The sequence below is a fragment of the Microplitis demolitor genome, chromosome 7, assembly GCF_026212275.2.
Source record: "Microplitis demolitor isolate Queensland-Clemson2020A chromosome 7, iyMicDemo2.1a, whole genome shotgun sequence".
Classification (NCBI taxonomy): domain Eukaryota; kingdom Metazoa; phylum Arthropoda; class Insecta; order Hymenoptera; family Braconidae; genus Microplitis; species Microplitis demolitor.
The window spans coordinates 17,961,807-17,978,066 of record NC_068551.1 but is presented as its reverse complement, the minus strand read 5'-3'; the positions used below and the strand labels follow the sequence as shown (position 1 = coordinate 17,978,066).

General features: G+C 26.0%; 6 protein-coding genes across 6 annotated transcripts; 2 read left to right on the top strand and 4 right to left on the bottom strand.

Annotated features, from left to right (window-relative positions):
• Positions 1 to 61: 61 nt before the first annotated feature.
• On the bottom strand, positions 62 to 1,124 carry LOC103574109 (protein lethal(2)essential for life). Its single transcript, XM_008553471.3, has one exon. It carries the CDS (start codon positions 963 to 965, stop codon positions 342 to 344), a length of 624 nt encoding a protein of 207 aa, XP_008551693.1. The 5' UTR covers positions 966 to 1,124; the 3' UTR covers positions 62 to 341.
• Positions 1,125 to 5,039: 3,915 nt separating this feature from the next.
• LOC103574108 (protein lethal(2)essential for life) lies at positions 5,040 to 6,410 on the bottom strand. Its single transcript, XM_008553470.2, has one exon. It carries the CDS (start codon positions 5,913 to 5,915, stop codon positions 5,343 to 5,345), a length of 573 nt encoding a protein of 190 aa, XP_008551692.1. The 5' UTR covers positions 5,916 to 6,410; the 3' UTR covers positions 5,040 to 5,342.
• Positions 6,411 to 6,991: 581 nt separating this feature from the next.
• LOC103574107 (protein lethal(2)essential for life) lies at positions 6,992 to 7,905 on the bottom strand. The gene has a single exon (XM_008553469.3). It carries the CDS (start codon positions 7,762 to 7,764, stop codon positions 7,186 to 7,188), a length of 579 nt encoding a protein of 192 aa, XP_008551691.1. The 5' UTR covers positions 7,765 to 7,905; the 3' UTR covers positions 6,992 to 7,185.
• Positions 7,906 to 9,334: 1,429 nt separating this feature from the next.
• On the top strand, positions 9,335 to 10,182 carry LOC103574106 (protein lethal(2)essential for life). The gene has a single exon (XM_008553468.3). The coding sequence runs from the start codon at positions 9,415 to 9,417 to the stop codon at positions 9,991 to 9,993; it is 579 nt and encodes a 192-aa protein (XP_008551690.1). The 5' UTR covers positions 9,335 to 9,414; the 3' UTR covers positions 9,994 to 10,182.
• Positions 10,183 to 10,627: 445 nt separating this feature from the next.
• LOC128668276 (putative surface-exposed virulence protein BigA) lies at positions 10,628 to 14,206 on the bottom strand. Its single transcript, XM_053740953.1, has 2 exons — positions 13,641 to 14,206; positions 10,628 to 12,066 (listed from the first exon to the last, which is right to left on the bottom strand). The coding sequence occupies exon 2, from the start codon at positions 12,014 to 12,016 to the stop codon at positions 11,288 to 11,290; it is 729 nt and encodes a 242-aa protein (XP_053596928.1). The 5' UTR covers positions 12,017 to 12,066; positions 13,641 to 14,206; the 3' UTR covers positions 10,628 to 11,287.
• A 571-nt stretch (positions 14,207 to 14,777) lies between these two features.
• On the top strand, positions 14,778 to 15,858 carry LOC103574104 (protein lethal(2)essential for life). The gene has a single exon (XM_008553465.3). It carries the CDS (start codon positions 14,958 to 14,960, stop codon positions 15,606 to 15,608), a length of 651 nt encoding a protein of 216 aa, XP_008551687.1. The 5' UTR covers positions 14,778 to 14,957; the 3' UTR covers positions 15,609 to 15,858.
• Positions 15,859 to 16,260: the final 402 nt, after the last annotated feature.

Sequence of the window (16,260 nt, the reverse complement as noted above, 5' to 3'; positions counted from 1 at the left end):
CTAATTACTTAAAAATAGGGGTAGGAAAATAAACACCAATTATTTATTTTTAACTTTTCCATTTCTCTCTTTTTTTTTTTATTCATATTTATTTTATAACAAACAAAATTTTACATTAATCTTAACAAATTATTTATATATTTAGTGACTCGAAGTACAAAAGTTTTTTTTTTTTGTATGAACTAGAAATTAAATGTATGATAGTTACGCTGTACAAGTCAGTCAGTAATCTTATTTTAAAAAAAAAAAAAAAAATAATAATAAAAAAAAAATATATAATATAAATTAATAATAATAATAATAATAATTAAGAAGTAAAAATAAATACTAGACAAAAAAATTTATTTCTTGGTTTTCTTGTCGTCTTTTTTGCACTCCTTGGCGCAGACGTCTTTGGCGCAGGATTCCTTCTCACAGGACTCACGGATAGCTGGTTTACCAGTGTGCTCTATTTTGATCTGACGTTCATTCTCCAATTTAGGAACGTCTTTTCTTGGAGCTGTGATGGTCAAGACTCCATCAGATGACAAGCTGGAGTTAACTTGGTCAATGTCGCACTGCTCTGGAATCATGTACTTGCGTACAAATTGTCTGGAGATCCATCCATGCTCGTCCTGTTTCTCCTCGTGTTTAGCCTCGACGACGACGCACTTGTCAACGACCTTGACGTTTATTTCCTCAGGCTTGAACTGCTGGACATCTAGGATGACTTGGAACCTGTCCTTGTCGGCTTTTACGGTTGAAGATCCAGTATCGCCACGACGAAGAAGTTCTGCCCAAGGTCGGTAGTATGCCAGTGGACTGCGACGACGTTCTAATGCACGTGGTACCAAATAACGTTCCAGGATAGATGGTGTCAGTAATTGGTCAGCTGTCAATGCTGATCCAAAGTCCTGGTCCAGAAGACGGTGAGGAGCTTCCAAGTCTTCCCACCAGTTTGAGAACAACAATGGTACTAATGCCATCTTAGTTTTTTTTTTTTTTTCTTCACTTGTCACAAATAAACTTGTAAGTATTTTGTTATTGCGTAGAACGCGTATGAGTTTCGCTTACTAGCGAGGTAAGAGAAGTTTATAGTTTGCTTGTTTGAATTCAACTGTGCCGGCAGTCTGATGCGCGCGGCTTATATAGGCACCGGCCGGTAGCTCGAAGATTCGTGAACGTTCTCAATAGAATACTCTCGAATTCTAGGTTCTAATTCTCCTAATTTCTATTTAAAAATTTAAAAATTAATTATTTATTTATCTTAAATGTCTTGTAATTATTTTAGTAATAATTGTATAGAAAATAATTGGATATTTAATTCAAAAATTGTTATTTAACCTATAGACGTTTCGAGAAACAGGCGTTAGCTGACAGTTCAATGACTTCGCTTCGTAAACACTCGTCTAGAAATTTCGTAACACAAGTCGGTGTTTATTTGTTTTTATAATTTATTTATTTATTTATTTTTTTTGGTAAATATTCTAAAAATAATTTTTTTTTGTATAAATAATGTAAGTGAATGTAATTGACAACCGGGAATTTTTAAAATTTTTAAATAAATAAATAAGATGTAAGTAAAATAAAAATTTTAAAATGCGTATTTGCATAATTGGAAAATCAGTACGCGCTTTTTTTTTTAATTTTATTATTTTTATTTATGTATAAATTTTTTCATATCTGCGACATTCACATGAGTGTGAATGTATCTAAGTGGAAATTTTTTTAATTTTTAAATGAATAAAATTTAAATAAAAAAAAAATGCGTATTCGCATAATTGAAAAATCAGTACGTGCAATTTTTAAAATTCCTTATTTATTTTAAATTTATAAATTGTTTACTGTCTGCTACATTCACGCTCATTAATTAAAAATATTTTAAATTGTTTAATAACAATTTTTTTATTATTATTTAATGCGTGACTACTTATCTTATAATAATATTTTGTGTAAAGTGATATGTGTTTTTTTTATTTAAACTTCGCAGTTTGCGATTATTGATCAAAATATTTTTTTGACCAGGTAAAGTTTGCTCAGAATGTGACAGAAAATACTAGAAAGAAGTATATATGTTATTGAGTTACGTATAAAATGTGTGTGATAAAAAAAAGCGACGTAATTCGAACGTTTTATGTCATGTTTTCGGTCTCTGTTTATCTTGCGATTCTCGAATGGTCGAGACAGACCGAGCCTATCTGTAGGCGAAATGAAAGTGTAAGTGAAAAAGAGAAAGAGAGACAGATGATAAAGAGAGAGAAGAAAAAAATCAATTTTGGCAACCGTTCTGTATAATAATAATAATATAATAAAATATAGGTCGTTGCTATGAAACAACAAGTAAAATAATATTTATCATTTAATTTATCGTTTAATAGCAATGAGCTTTAATGAAGTAAATAAAAATATATAATTGTCAACAAGTTATTAATTATTGATACTTTATTTTGTTTAATTATTTACTAAATTTCTTTCAGGGTCAAGTTGTAAATATTTTCTTTTACGTAAAATCCTAAAGCATTAATTTTTAATATATAATATAAATATATAAATTACTGAGTGTGAATGTAGCTGACTATTAGCAAATTTAAATTTTTGAATAAATAAATAAAATGTGAGTAAAATAAGAAAATTAAATAATGCGTATTTAGATAATTCAAAAATCAGTACGCGCTTTTTTTTTAAATTACATTTTAAATCATTTTTTTAATTATTTAAAATTTATAAATTGTCTCATATCTGTTACATTCGCATTCACATAAATTAATTAATTAATTTAGCAAAAAAAAAAAAATTAATTTCGCGACGTCTCTAAAAACTGCGCATTTAAAAAATTTTTCCGACTGTCAAAATACATTTGAGTGAAAATTCTTTAAATATATTTGTTATTATTGTCATTTATATAATGATTTATCAATTTTGCTTTTGGCAAAAAAAATTATTCCATTGTGAATAAATTATTACGACGCAATATTTTGTTGTCGAATTTATTGCGTGCTCGAATGTTCGTCTTGGGTGATGGTAGTGATCGGTTACAACGTTTAGGGGAACAAAGAAAAAAAAACAAAAACGAGAATTTTTGTCGGTGAATATCTATTATATTCTATATAACAATAATAAATATCAGCTGTTTCCTGTAAACAAATTTGATTTTCAAAAAAAATCAAGTTTACAATGCGAATTTCAGTAAATTTGCACATATATTTATTTAATGATAAAATTATTATTTGCCAAGCTATTATTTCTCATAAAAAATAAATTAGTTATTTTTAGTAACAATTATTGAGTTATTTAAATAAATAAATTTTAATATCAATTATTTATTTTTTTAAAAATCCATGTAATATGAATCTTGTTTATGTTAACATTGTTAGTGTAGATAAGATAATTGAAACATTTGTTGTGACGTTTTTAGCAGGGAACGTTTATTTTTTTTTCTCCGTTAACTCAACGAATATTCTTGAAGTTTCTCGTTCTACTCGTCCTTTAATAGGTTTAGAAACCCCACCCTGTTCTCTATATTATCCTTCATGTATTACGTTTTAGGATAGAAGGATCCAGAAACTTGTCGTAACCTGCCTGGGGTTTTTGCTGAACAAAAACTCACATTCACATGCATATATATATATATTTATATAAAACGTTTTTGATCATCTAAAAAATATGTTATTTTAACGAAAAGATTTTTCACCTTTGAATTCTGACGGTTTCTACGTAACGATTTTATATAAATACACACGAATTTAAATATATATAATACCTAATAATCATAAGTCATATATATGAATGTAGTGAATAACATATGAGTAATATCAATAACATTATCAGTTGATGGATTTTCGGTAAACAAAATTCGCAGACTATTTAATTTAAAAACAAAAATTTGTTATGTAATTACTAGATATTTTTATATATTATATGATTGTTATATTATTTTGCATTTTATATATTTTATAATATATATCTATAAATTCGTGTTTTTTATAAATATAAGTAGATAAACATGTTTATTTAGTTACATATATATCTCGCGTATCAAATATATATCTTTTGCTGTTTGACATAAATTTTGATTGAAACAAAGTAAAAACAAGTTTTTTTTTATAATTTTGATAAATTTATTTGATTAATTATCTAAAATATATTAAATTTTACATAATTCAATAATATGTATATGAAAAATTAGATTTATTAAAATGTTCTAGAAATTTCGAAAAAATTCTAGAATATTCCATGAAATTTCAGAACTTTGTAGAGAATTCTTAAAAAATTCTAGAATATTTCATGTAATTTCAAAACATATGGGAAAAAGTGCTAGAATATTCACTGAATTTCTATAAACTTCTAGAAAATTCGGGGAAAAAAATACTTGGATATTCCATGTAATTTTAAGAAATTCGGAAAAATTCTAGAATATTTTATGTAATTCCAAAACATATGGAAAAAAGTGCTAAAATATTAACTGAATTTCCATTAACTTCTAGAAAATTCGGAAACAAAAATACTTGAATATTTCATGTAATTCTAAGAAATTCGTAGAAAATTCTGGAATGTTCAATGAAATTCTGGAACCTTCTAGAATATTCCATAACGACGTTCTAATTGATTTTAGATGAAAAAAAAAATTTTTACATTACTTTTTTTTCGCATAAATGGAGGATTTTTTGAAATGGAGTTAGACCATTTGTTGATTAGAACGTCGAAAAAATTTTAGAACCTTCTAGAATATTGCGGCAAATTTTAAAACCTTTGAAAAATGATGAAAAAAAAAAAAAAAATAAAATAAAATAAAAAGTACCGTACGGGTCTAAGAACGTACTCGTGTTATTTAAAGAGACATTGAAATATTTATTTATTGATAAATTTTTTCAATACATTGGCAAGAAAATATGTTTATTATTTATTATTCAAAATATAACATTTATTTTGTAAATATTTATTTACAATAAATAATTTCTCCTATAATTACTAGTTCTATATAGATTCTAGTAAGCTCTGATGATTTATTAACTTCAAAAAAAATATATATTTATATATATATAACATATCTTATAACATTTTGTAAATAATTGCCAATTATTTTTAAATACATTAATTATGCAACTTATTCTAAATAATAAATTTTATAATTACAATTTAGTCTCAATACAAAAAAATAATTTAATTAAAAAATTTTTAAATATACAGCAATAAAGCTTTCAGACATATATCAACGCATGCTTATATATATTTACAAATATATAATATTATGATATAAATCAATTTGTTATAAAATTTAATAAATTAAAAATTGAAATAATTATTTAATTTTCACAATAAAAATATTTTTAAAAATAAATATTTATAATTTTTAGAAGATAAAATTATCCAGCAGCAACAGACCCATTGTATCTTGGACGTCGGTTTGGTGACCTTGGCCTTTCCTGCTCTCCAACACCCGGAGCAACTTCAATAACAGCTGGATACGGTATATATTCAATTAAAATCGCTCTTTCACCTTCTAATTTTTTTCTAGGCACATTGATTGTCAAAACACCATCAGACGATAGCTCGGACTTAGCTTCATCAACATCATATTCCTCTGGAATGTCATAACTTCTCTCAAACTCTCTTGAAACAGTACCATGCTCATCCAGGATTAATTCAAGTCCAGCTTGTACTGTAATTACATTGTCGGCCACTTTCACCGCAATGTCATCAGGGTTAAATTGTCCAACGTCCAAGGTCACTGAATATTTTTCTTCTTCTTGATATCTTGGTGTTATAAATCTACTTCGTCGATAATTTATCACATCAAATGGATGCTGATAATTTCTATACCTCGATGATGGGAAATAAATATTATTTATGGGTAATGCAAAATCTTGATTATCAATTCGATGAACGTGATTCAAATTTTCCCACCAACTGGAGAACAACATTGGTATCAATGACATCACTTAATTTAATTAATTAATTAATTATATTGTAAATTACCACAAATTTCTCTTACTAATAATAAAACAATTAAATTATTATTTTTATTGTTTATTTTTAGGCAACGTCAAGTAGCAAATAAAAAAAATAAGAGGATGACAGTTAATATAAATATCCTAGTTGGAAATAACTTGAGTCGAACACTTATTTATAAATATTATAAACTCTTTATTTAGGATTATTATTTTGTTAAAAATAAAAGTACGCGGTAAGAGTTTGTGTTCTGCAACTGACGTTTACCAGATTACTAACGTCATCATGTACATTTTCTAACGTTGACATTGACATACTTATATAATTGTTTATATATTTTTCTATGCGCTCTACTACTGACATCAGTTGAATATGTTTTAGTAAATTTATAAAGAATCTAAATATTTTTTATAAGTTTTTATAATTGAAAGTTTTTTTTTAATATTGTAATTTAGTGTAAAATAAATTGTTATTTTTTCTTTTGCAAATGCTTATTTGACTCATGCGCGCGCATATTGAACTTGAATTAAATTCAAACAATTTTAATTGCCAATAAATATTTTTACGATCTGTTGTAAATTTGTATATTTTCAATTAAAAAAAAAAAATAATAATCGTGAAGTTGACAGACAATAAAAAATTTTCGGATTTTTTTTCAACTATTCAATTACATAAAAAACAATAAACTAAAAATACGCACATGTAGAAAATTAAAAAAACTATAGATGCAATTTTTTCAAATATTTTTTTTTTATAATTTATCGATGTTTAAAAAAAAAAAAAAGACTATTAGACGTCAGCTAAATTTAGTATCATAAAAAAAAAAAAATTTTAATTGAATTTAAAAAAAAAAAAAAAGTAAAAACTAATTTTATTTTTGTATGTAATAAAAAATTTAAATCTATAATTACCTTGTCTTCTTTTATTTACAACTAATTTATTTCTAATTATATACTAGAATTAGCCTAATTACTTTTAATTAAAAAATATTTTAAATTAAAAACTAAAGGATAGGATTTCAAAATTAAAAAAATTATTTTTTTCTCGAGTTTTTTTTTTTTTTTGTTTTATTTTATAAGAAAAAGTTTATAGAGAATACATAAATCTACAGCATATAGACTAGATCTTAAATTCTAACTCATGTCTTTGATAATGATAATTAATATTTTAATGAATTAAATGCAATGGAGTTAAATTAAAAAAAAAAAAAAAAAAAAGTGAAAATTATTTAGTCATTAAATGTAAAAATAATTAAATTTAAGCCTCAGGTTTCTTAGCAACAGCCTCTGGAGCAGTGTCACGGATAGCCGGTTTCCCAGTGTGCTCGATTTCGATCTTCCTCTCGCCTTCAATCTTGGGTTGGTCTTTGCGTGGTACAACAATGGACAGAACTCCATCAGATGATAATTTAGAAGTCACTTGATCAATATCACATTGCTCTGGTATGAGATAACGTCTGGTGAATTGTCTTGATATGAAGCCATGTTCGTCTTGCTTCTCTTCGTGCTTGCCCTCGACGACAACCGATCGATCGACCACTTTGACGTTTATTTCTTCAGGTGCAAACTGCTGGACATCCAATGAAACTTGGAAACTGTCTTTATCAGCTTTTACTGTTGATGCCCCGCCCTGACCTTTACGCAAAAGCTCACCCCAAGGTCGGTTGTAGTTAATTGGGCATCTTGATGCTGTTCTTGGCTGTTGCAAATATAGATAAAGGCTTCTTGGTGTCATTGACTCCGGACGCAATCCCAAACCAAAGTCTTGATCCAATAAACTGTGAGGTGCGTCGAGATCTTCCCACCAGTTTGAGTACAGCAATGGTAATAATGACATCTTGATTATTTTTTTATATTAATTAATTAATGATCACTTGTATTAATCACAAAGATTAAAATGCTTTAAAGTTTAAACTTTCGATACTTTACGTATGAGTTTTAGCTTTCGACTGATGGCGTAGCAACCCAGCAACTGCATTTATATGATTGAGGTGGCGCTGAAAAACTCACGATAGCCGGCCGGCGAATGTTCTTGATATTTCTAGAACATTCTCCAACATTCTATTGTTTATTTCAAATAATTTTATCTTTTTTTATGATATTGTTTATTTTAAAATTAATTTTATTCCTGAAATAGAATAAAAAATTATTATTTTAATTTACAGATTATATTTATACATATGTTTAAAATAAATTTATAAACATTACGAAGATGATAAATTACGTAGTAATTCAAGTATTGATCGAAGTATCGCGAAGTAAACAAAAATTTTGTTATGTAATACAGTAATTGTATAATTTTTTGAAAACTGATCAGATGAAAGTATTTTTAAATATTTTTATCTAAAGATAAAAAAAAATGTTTAATTGATAGTTTATTGATAACGTAAGTAAAATATCCCAATGTTTGAGTTAATTCAGTGCATTTACACTACAGTTTATTGGCAGCACTACGCAGTATAAATTTAAATTAAAATTTAAATTTTATGTAAGAAATTTTTTACTTATTCCAAATACTAATTTATGTAATTAAATATTAATAATAATGATACTGAAATCAGCCGTATAATTTTTGAATTTTTTAAAAACGATTAATTTTTAAAATCACACCCACAGTTTTTTAAATTTTTTACATCAATTTTAATGATCCTGAAGTTAGCAGACAATTAGTAATTTTCGGATTTTTTTTTTCAATGAATGAATTACAAAAAAACAAAAACTTAAAATATGCACACGTAGAAAATTTTAAAAATTACAGGTGTCATTTTTTTAAATATTTTTTTTTTATAATTTATTGCTTAAAAAAAATTTTTAAATTATTAAACGTCAGCTAGCTTCAGTATCATCAATTTAATAATAAATGAATAAAATGTCAGTAGAGTAAAAATTTTAAAATTCATATTTAAATAAACACAAAATCCGTACGCGCATTTTTTTAAATTTCATTATTTCAATTTATTTATCTATTTATTTCAAGTTTATAAATTGACTCATGTCTGCTATATTCACACTCATAATATTTTTATTTTTATTTATTTTTTTTATTTTTATTTTTTTTTTTAATTAAAAAATTTGAAAATTATCTGCTAACTTTAGGATCATAAATAATAATAATAATAATAATAATAATAATTTTATAAGAACTTAAAATTTATTTGTATATAAAGAATGATCGAGATTTTTCTGGACGTCAGTTGATATGTGACGTCTTAAAAATAAAATATTAATTTTTTTGAAGGTAATTATAATAACGAGTGATTATAGCGTCATTTATTATTTTTACGTTTATTTAAAATCATAGAATTGACTAAAAAATAATTTAGACAACGAAAAATTTAAAGAGCGTTCTCGAAACGTCGAGTGACGTTTGTACGACGTTTGCAGGAGAGTATAAAAGCGAGCCGGAGCGCGCAAACCGTCAGTCGCAAAAATACAAGCAACGAATAAACTTGAAAAGTTATACAAGTGATCAAAGTTTTAAAAATCTATGAGATCAAGAATGTCACTCGTACCAAAGTTGTTTTCTCACTGGTGGGAAACACTTGATCGTCCTCACCGATTGATGGACCAACACTTTGGATTGCCTTTGAATCCTGAGCACCTGTTCCGTGACTTCGAGAGGACCATGCGTGAGTACGAAAGAAGATTTCCAACAGCATACTACAGACCATGGGCTGATTTGATGAGAGACGATGAGAAAGGAACTTCTGTCATAAAAGCAGACAAAGACAAGTTCCAGGTCTCGTTGGACGTCCAGCAGTTCAAACCTGAGGAAATAAATGTCAAGGTCCAGGACAACTTCATCGTCGTCGAGGGCAAACATGAAGAAAAGAGTGACGAGCATGGAACAGTGTCCAGACAATTTGTTAGGAAATATTTGATTCCTGAACAGTGTATGCCGGATAAGGCTACCAGTTCATTGTCCACTGACGGAGTGCTGACCATCACTGCACCCAGGAAACCAGAAGCTATCGAAGCCAAGAAGGAAAAACCAATAAAGATTGAGTTCACCGGCAAACCTTCTATTGAACATGAAGAACCCAAAAAAGTCGCTGCTAAACAGTAAAATTTATATCTATAATTAAAAAATAACATAATTTATATTATAATTAATTAATAAGAATTTTCTTTTGTTTTTTCATTTAAAAAAAGTGCGCCATTTTTCTACTTAATCATAATTTTATGTTACTCTTATTTATCATTAGTCTTGGACTTGTAACTTTTTGTAAAAAATATGTAAAGTGATGCATTTCAAATGTAGTGTTATCAATAAATATATAAAAAAAAATATAAAAATCTTGTTCATTATTTGAGATATAATTCCTTAAATTTAAATTTGTCATATTATATAATTAGTAATTTAAGTAATTAGTAAGTGAAAATTAATTTAAATTTAAAAATGAAGATAAATGAGGTAAGTAAATTTTTATTATAATTAAAATTTGAAAAATTTTTTTATGTTTATAAAACGTTTTATTTTTAACTTAACATCTGATAAAAAAAAAAACAGGATTTTTTTTTTAAACGAGAATTCGACTGATAAATCATTGAAATTTAGTAAATAATTGATAATTAAATTAATTATATAATTAATTAAAAGCTTAGCATAATAGAGAAGGGATAGTTAATTATGTCATTTATATATTTTGTTTATTATAATTATTTATTTAATTATATGTACATGGTATTAGATAATTTTTTATAAATATTAAAGTTTACATTTATAAATTATTTTTGTTTTTTATTTACTCGCTAATAGAATAAAGTATCTGATTGCCAGCAGCCCAGTGCCTTTATATAAAATTGATAAGAGAATTATTTGTTTTTTTTTTTTTTTTTTTTTTTTTTCACCAGATAAATTTATTGTTTAATCAGTTATTTAAAATCTGCTGCATTATTATCATAATTGAAAATTGTACAAGAGCTGACTGATGTCGCAATTTTACTTGTTTGATTTTCTTAATTTTCTAATATGAAATTTTATAAATAATTATAAGCATAAAAATTAAATTTAATTATCGTAGAATCAATAAAAAAATTTTAAATGTTTCTGTGGCTGGTAAATATATAAACAACAATTATTAGAGAGCTAGCTTTTGAAGGACATGATAGTTTACCCTGCATATTATTTAAAATAGAGACTTCTATTTTTTTTTAATTCATAAAGAAAATTATTAAAAATATTTGAATTTAACTGAATATCAATTTCGTGTAATTTGATATATAAATTAAAAAAATGAAAATAATTAATTACTGATTGAAATCTTAGTTAAAGATTATAAATTACTTGTCTATTTACAATTGAAGTTCTATTAAATAATTAAATATATCAAATTTATCATGAATTAAATTAATTAACATCACAAAGATAACGTGAGATTTACTTGATCATCTCCAGGCAATATATGAAAAACTCGTGAAGATCCTGAAGGCGGCTGTGGGTCATCTCGATTCCCATTGTCATCACCCGTTCTGAGGACGATTCCCTCAGAATTCGTTATTTTCCATGTGTCAAAAGCTGGATTATCTTCTTCTTCTTCTTCACCAAAATTATCTGATGGACTGACTGGCGGAGTGATGTCTTCCAGATCAATTGAATCTGATGAATCATCAGATGTTTTGGAGTCATCTGATGGACTGACTGGTGGAGTGATGTCATCATCAGATAGATCACCAACTGGTGGAGTAACATCCAGATCTGAGTCTTCTGCTTCATCAAATAAATCACCAACTGGTGGAGTGACATCCAAGTCTACTGGATTATTATCATCAGATTCAGCAGTTCCAGGTGAGTTATCATCAGTGTCTGGTATTCTATTATTATTTGTCAATTTAATAGTCTTTGAATTACCATTTAAATTTCTAGGTGATTTTCCTTTTAATGAAGACCCAGATGTTGTATTATTTAAATGTTCTGGCCATGAACCAGAGAATGCTGACATCCTTGACTTGGAACTCAATGATTGATCATCCAGTTTTTTTTTATTAGGTTCTTCAAAAACAAATGATGACATCCTTGACTTGGAACTTAATAACTGATGATCATCCAAGTTTTTTTTATTCGGTTCTTTGAAAAAAAATGATGACATCCTCGACTTGGAACTCAGCAATCCACTATCTGATTTTCTTGAATTTGACTCTGTTGAAACAGATTTAAATGAAAAATTCAAATTAACATTGTCCTTTAATGGAGCTTGGAAATAAAAATTTGAAGATCTTTCCAACGGACTAAGTTTGTAATTTGATAAACTATTAATATTTGTATCACTTATTTTTCTTTTTTTAACAATACTACTAGGTATTGCAAAATCAAAATCCGTTTCTTCGAGTTTCCGGTACATTTTTTAAAGCGATTTTACTATTTTTTGTTAATTTAAACAAAACTGTACTCTGACGCGATGCTTAACACAAAATGACTGACTAGAACGGAGTGAAATATAGTATTGCTGTAAAAGTTTCAAATACGTGTACGTGTTGCTGCAGGTCAACTAATTATCTATGGGGGGGGAACCAAAGAAAAATTTTCGCAGGCTAATAGAATACAAGGAACTCGGTGCACTGTAGGTACAGTACGCAAGAGATTTATTTTGGGAAAACGCCAGGTATAGACATGGTTTGAAATTTGTAATGTTAAGTATTTAGGTAATTAGAGATCATCGTAATGTACTTTTAAGTTTACGATACCATTGAAATGAGATTAACTACAGTATATAGAACTATTAGTAGAAAATTTATACATAAAGTAATGACCCTCATTATAAAGTATTTTTAAATGTAATAAGAAAATATACTTATCCAAAATTACAAAAATAAAATAATATAAAGAAGATTTATGATACTGAAGTTTGCCGGCATCCAATAATTTTAAAAAATGATAAATTAATTAATAAAAAAAAAAAAAAAATTAAAAAATTGCACCTGTAGTTTTTTTAATTTTCTACGAATGCATATTTTTAGTTTTTTTTTTGTAATTGATTAGTTAAAAAAAAAAATATTTTTAATTTGCTAGCTTATGAGTGTAAATGTAGTAGACATAAAACATTTTTTGAATTACATATAAAAAAATTAAATAATTAAAATAATAAAATTTTAAAAAAATGCATGTACTTATTTTTTAATTGTCTAAACATGTATTTTTTATTTTTATTTTGCAAACGTTTTTTTTTATTATTTCAAAGTTTTGAAAATTGTCAGATGTCCGCTAAATTTACTGTCTTGAATGTAGCAGATATGAATCAAATTTTTAATTACAAATAATTGAATTTAACACTCAAAAATATAAAAAAAAATACATATACTGATTTTGAAATTCTGTAAATGTGAATTTTTTTATTTTTATCCAGTTCACATTTTATTCACTTGTTTTAAAATTTCAAAAATTGACAATTGTCAGCTACACTTTCATTGCTAACTTCAGGATCATAAATATTTAATTAGTTTTTAAATAATTAAATTGTTTTAATAAATAAATGAATGTGGTTATGATTGATAATAAAATTAATTAGTAATTTAATTATTTTAGTGACTAGTTAATCAATTTATTAGTAGAATCAATTAATTAAAATAATTAATTACTAAAAATTTACTGTCATTTTAAATAATTAATTTTGTAAAAAAAATTTTGGTTGAGATAAATAAAGACTGAAGTTTTACACTGAGTTTAATTAATTTATTTAATTAGTTTATTTAATCTAGAAATTTTATAGTACTCACATATTCAGACTGGACATTTTTTAATGACTGATAAATTATTTTAATTAAAACTTATATTTATTAATTAATTATTTAATTTTAAATTTCAATAAAAAATAAAAAATTTCCTACACTTTATTTATTTGTAAAATAATTTTTAATTTGAAATAATGACGCATGCGCGTTGATGCCGCGCGACAGTACTTCCATCTACTGGGATAAAATATAAATATTTGTGTAAACAAAACCTATATATGTTATATATTTAATAAAATAAATACAATTATGAACAATAACGAACAGTATGTTGTGATAATTGACTTATATTAATTAAATATGACGATTACAACTTTTTAGATTCAAAAATTTTAAATAAAATAATAAACAATTATAAACATCGGAATTCTACATGTTTATTTGCGAGAGCGATCTACTTGCCGGTAGAAAATTCTAGTCAAAAACGTTACAATAAAATACATAATAAAAAAATATATCAATTTATTATTTTTTTTTATATTATTTTCATAAATATTGTAATCATATTTTTAGAAATACTTATTATTTATAAAATAAATTTACAAAATATTTTATTTACAACTAAAATGTATAATATTTATTTTGAATTTTTGTTTATTTATCATGTAATATAAATTATAAAATATATTATAATTTTTTATATCGATTATAGAAATTCAAATATATCAAAATTTTCTAATGGATTCAAATAAAAATTTGCTAATAAATTCAAAAAATAATCCATGATTTTTTAAATTATTGTAATCAAGTAAATAATAAATTTTTCTAACATTTCTTTTTGTTTCATTCAAAAAATTTTTTAAAAAATTTATTTAATTTTCATTTTTTTAATTTATTTCGTTATAAATAAATTACATTAATTTACTAAATAATTACACAAGAGGAATTATTTTTTATAAATATATCAGGTATGAAAATTTCACATAAAATATATAAGTACTTTATTAATAATAAAAATAAAATATTTTGAAAACTTGACATTTAAAATAAATTTTAATAAAAATAAAAATAAAAATGAAATTATTCAGGTAACGGCCAGAAGCATCGCGAACTTTTTAATCTAGAAATTTCTGGTATATTCATACCCCCTCTCTGCTGTCAGTTGCTGTCTATATAAAACCGGTGAATTCCGTCGACGCCATCAGTCTGAAAACAAACAATCAATACGTAACTTATACGCATTTAAGCGAAACCGCACGTTTTACGTGTTACTGTAAATTAATTAAATAAACAAACAAACAAGTGATAGTAATTGTATTTTATTTACTTATCAGCTGTGAAGTGATAATTAAAAACTAAAATATGTCATTACTACCATCATTATTCTCTCACTGGTGGGAAGATCTTGAACGTCCTCATCGTTTGTTGGACCAACATTTTGGAACAGTTTTAAGCCCGCAAGATTTGCTTCCATTCCGTGAAGAAGAGCCTAGTCTGCTGGTAATTCGTCCACCAAAACGTCACCATCATTACCATCATCCATACGAGAAGTCGATCGCTCGTAGATCCGGCACTGGATCATCAGTTTTGCAAGCTGACAAAAATAAATTCCAAGTTAACTTGGACGTCCAGCAGTTTGCTCCAGATGAAATAAGTGTTAAAGTATCGGGGCGCAATGTTATCGTCGAGGGCAAACATGAAGAAAAGCAGGATGAGCATGGCTGGATTTCACGTCAATTCTCACGTAAATATTTGGTGCCAGAGCAGTGTGACCTTGACCAACTTCAGTCTAATTTGTCATCTGATGGAGTCTTGAGTATCATCGCTCCCCGCAAAAAAGCTCTGGAAGACAAAAATGAACGAGTTATTCCAATCACACAAACTGGGCAACCAGCTATCACATCAACTGACACTAAGTCAGCTGAACCCTCAGGATCAAAGGACACTTCTCCTCAAAAAACTCCAGTTACTCGTGCTCAAGACAAAGCATCAAAGACTGTCAAAGCTGCTTAAAGATAATCACTTCAATATTTTCATTTTTTTTTATTCATTCATACTCTAGTTTATTGTCATTTATTAAATTATCTTAAGTTTATTTTTTAATATTACAAATGTAATTACATTTATAAGGACAAAGTTTGACTTTAGTATTAAATTATAATTAATAAAATTAATTATAAAAAGAATGTACCAATAAGTAGATTTATCGTTTTTTGTATTTAATATAAAAACCATTCTTGTAAAGGAAAAAAAAATTTTATAATAAAATGTGTGTAAACAATTAATTGTTGTTAATTTATTTTATTTTAGTTCTGTTGTATATTAGGCTTAAGTTATTTTAAGTAAGTGATTTAATTAATTTTAAAAATTGTGTGTGGATATAGATGGCGATTGGCAATTATTCGAAGTTTATAATAAAAGAATAAAATGGAAGTAAAAGTCAAAAAGTACAAGATCAGCGCGTACATTTTTTGAAAATTTCTTTTCTGTAATTTATTTGAAATTTATAAATTGTATCGTCTGCTACATTCACACTCATAAAATTGTTGCTTATTAATTTAAAAAAACTATTTGAAAAAATTGCAACAATAGTTTTCTTAATTTTCTACATATGCGTATTTTTAGTATTTTGTTTCTTGTCATTGATTTTTTGGAAAAAAAAAAA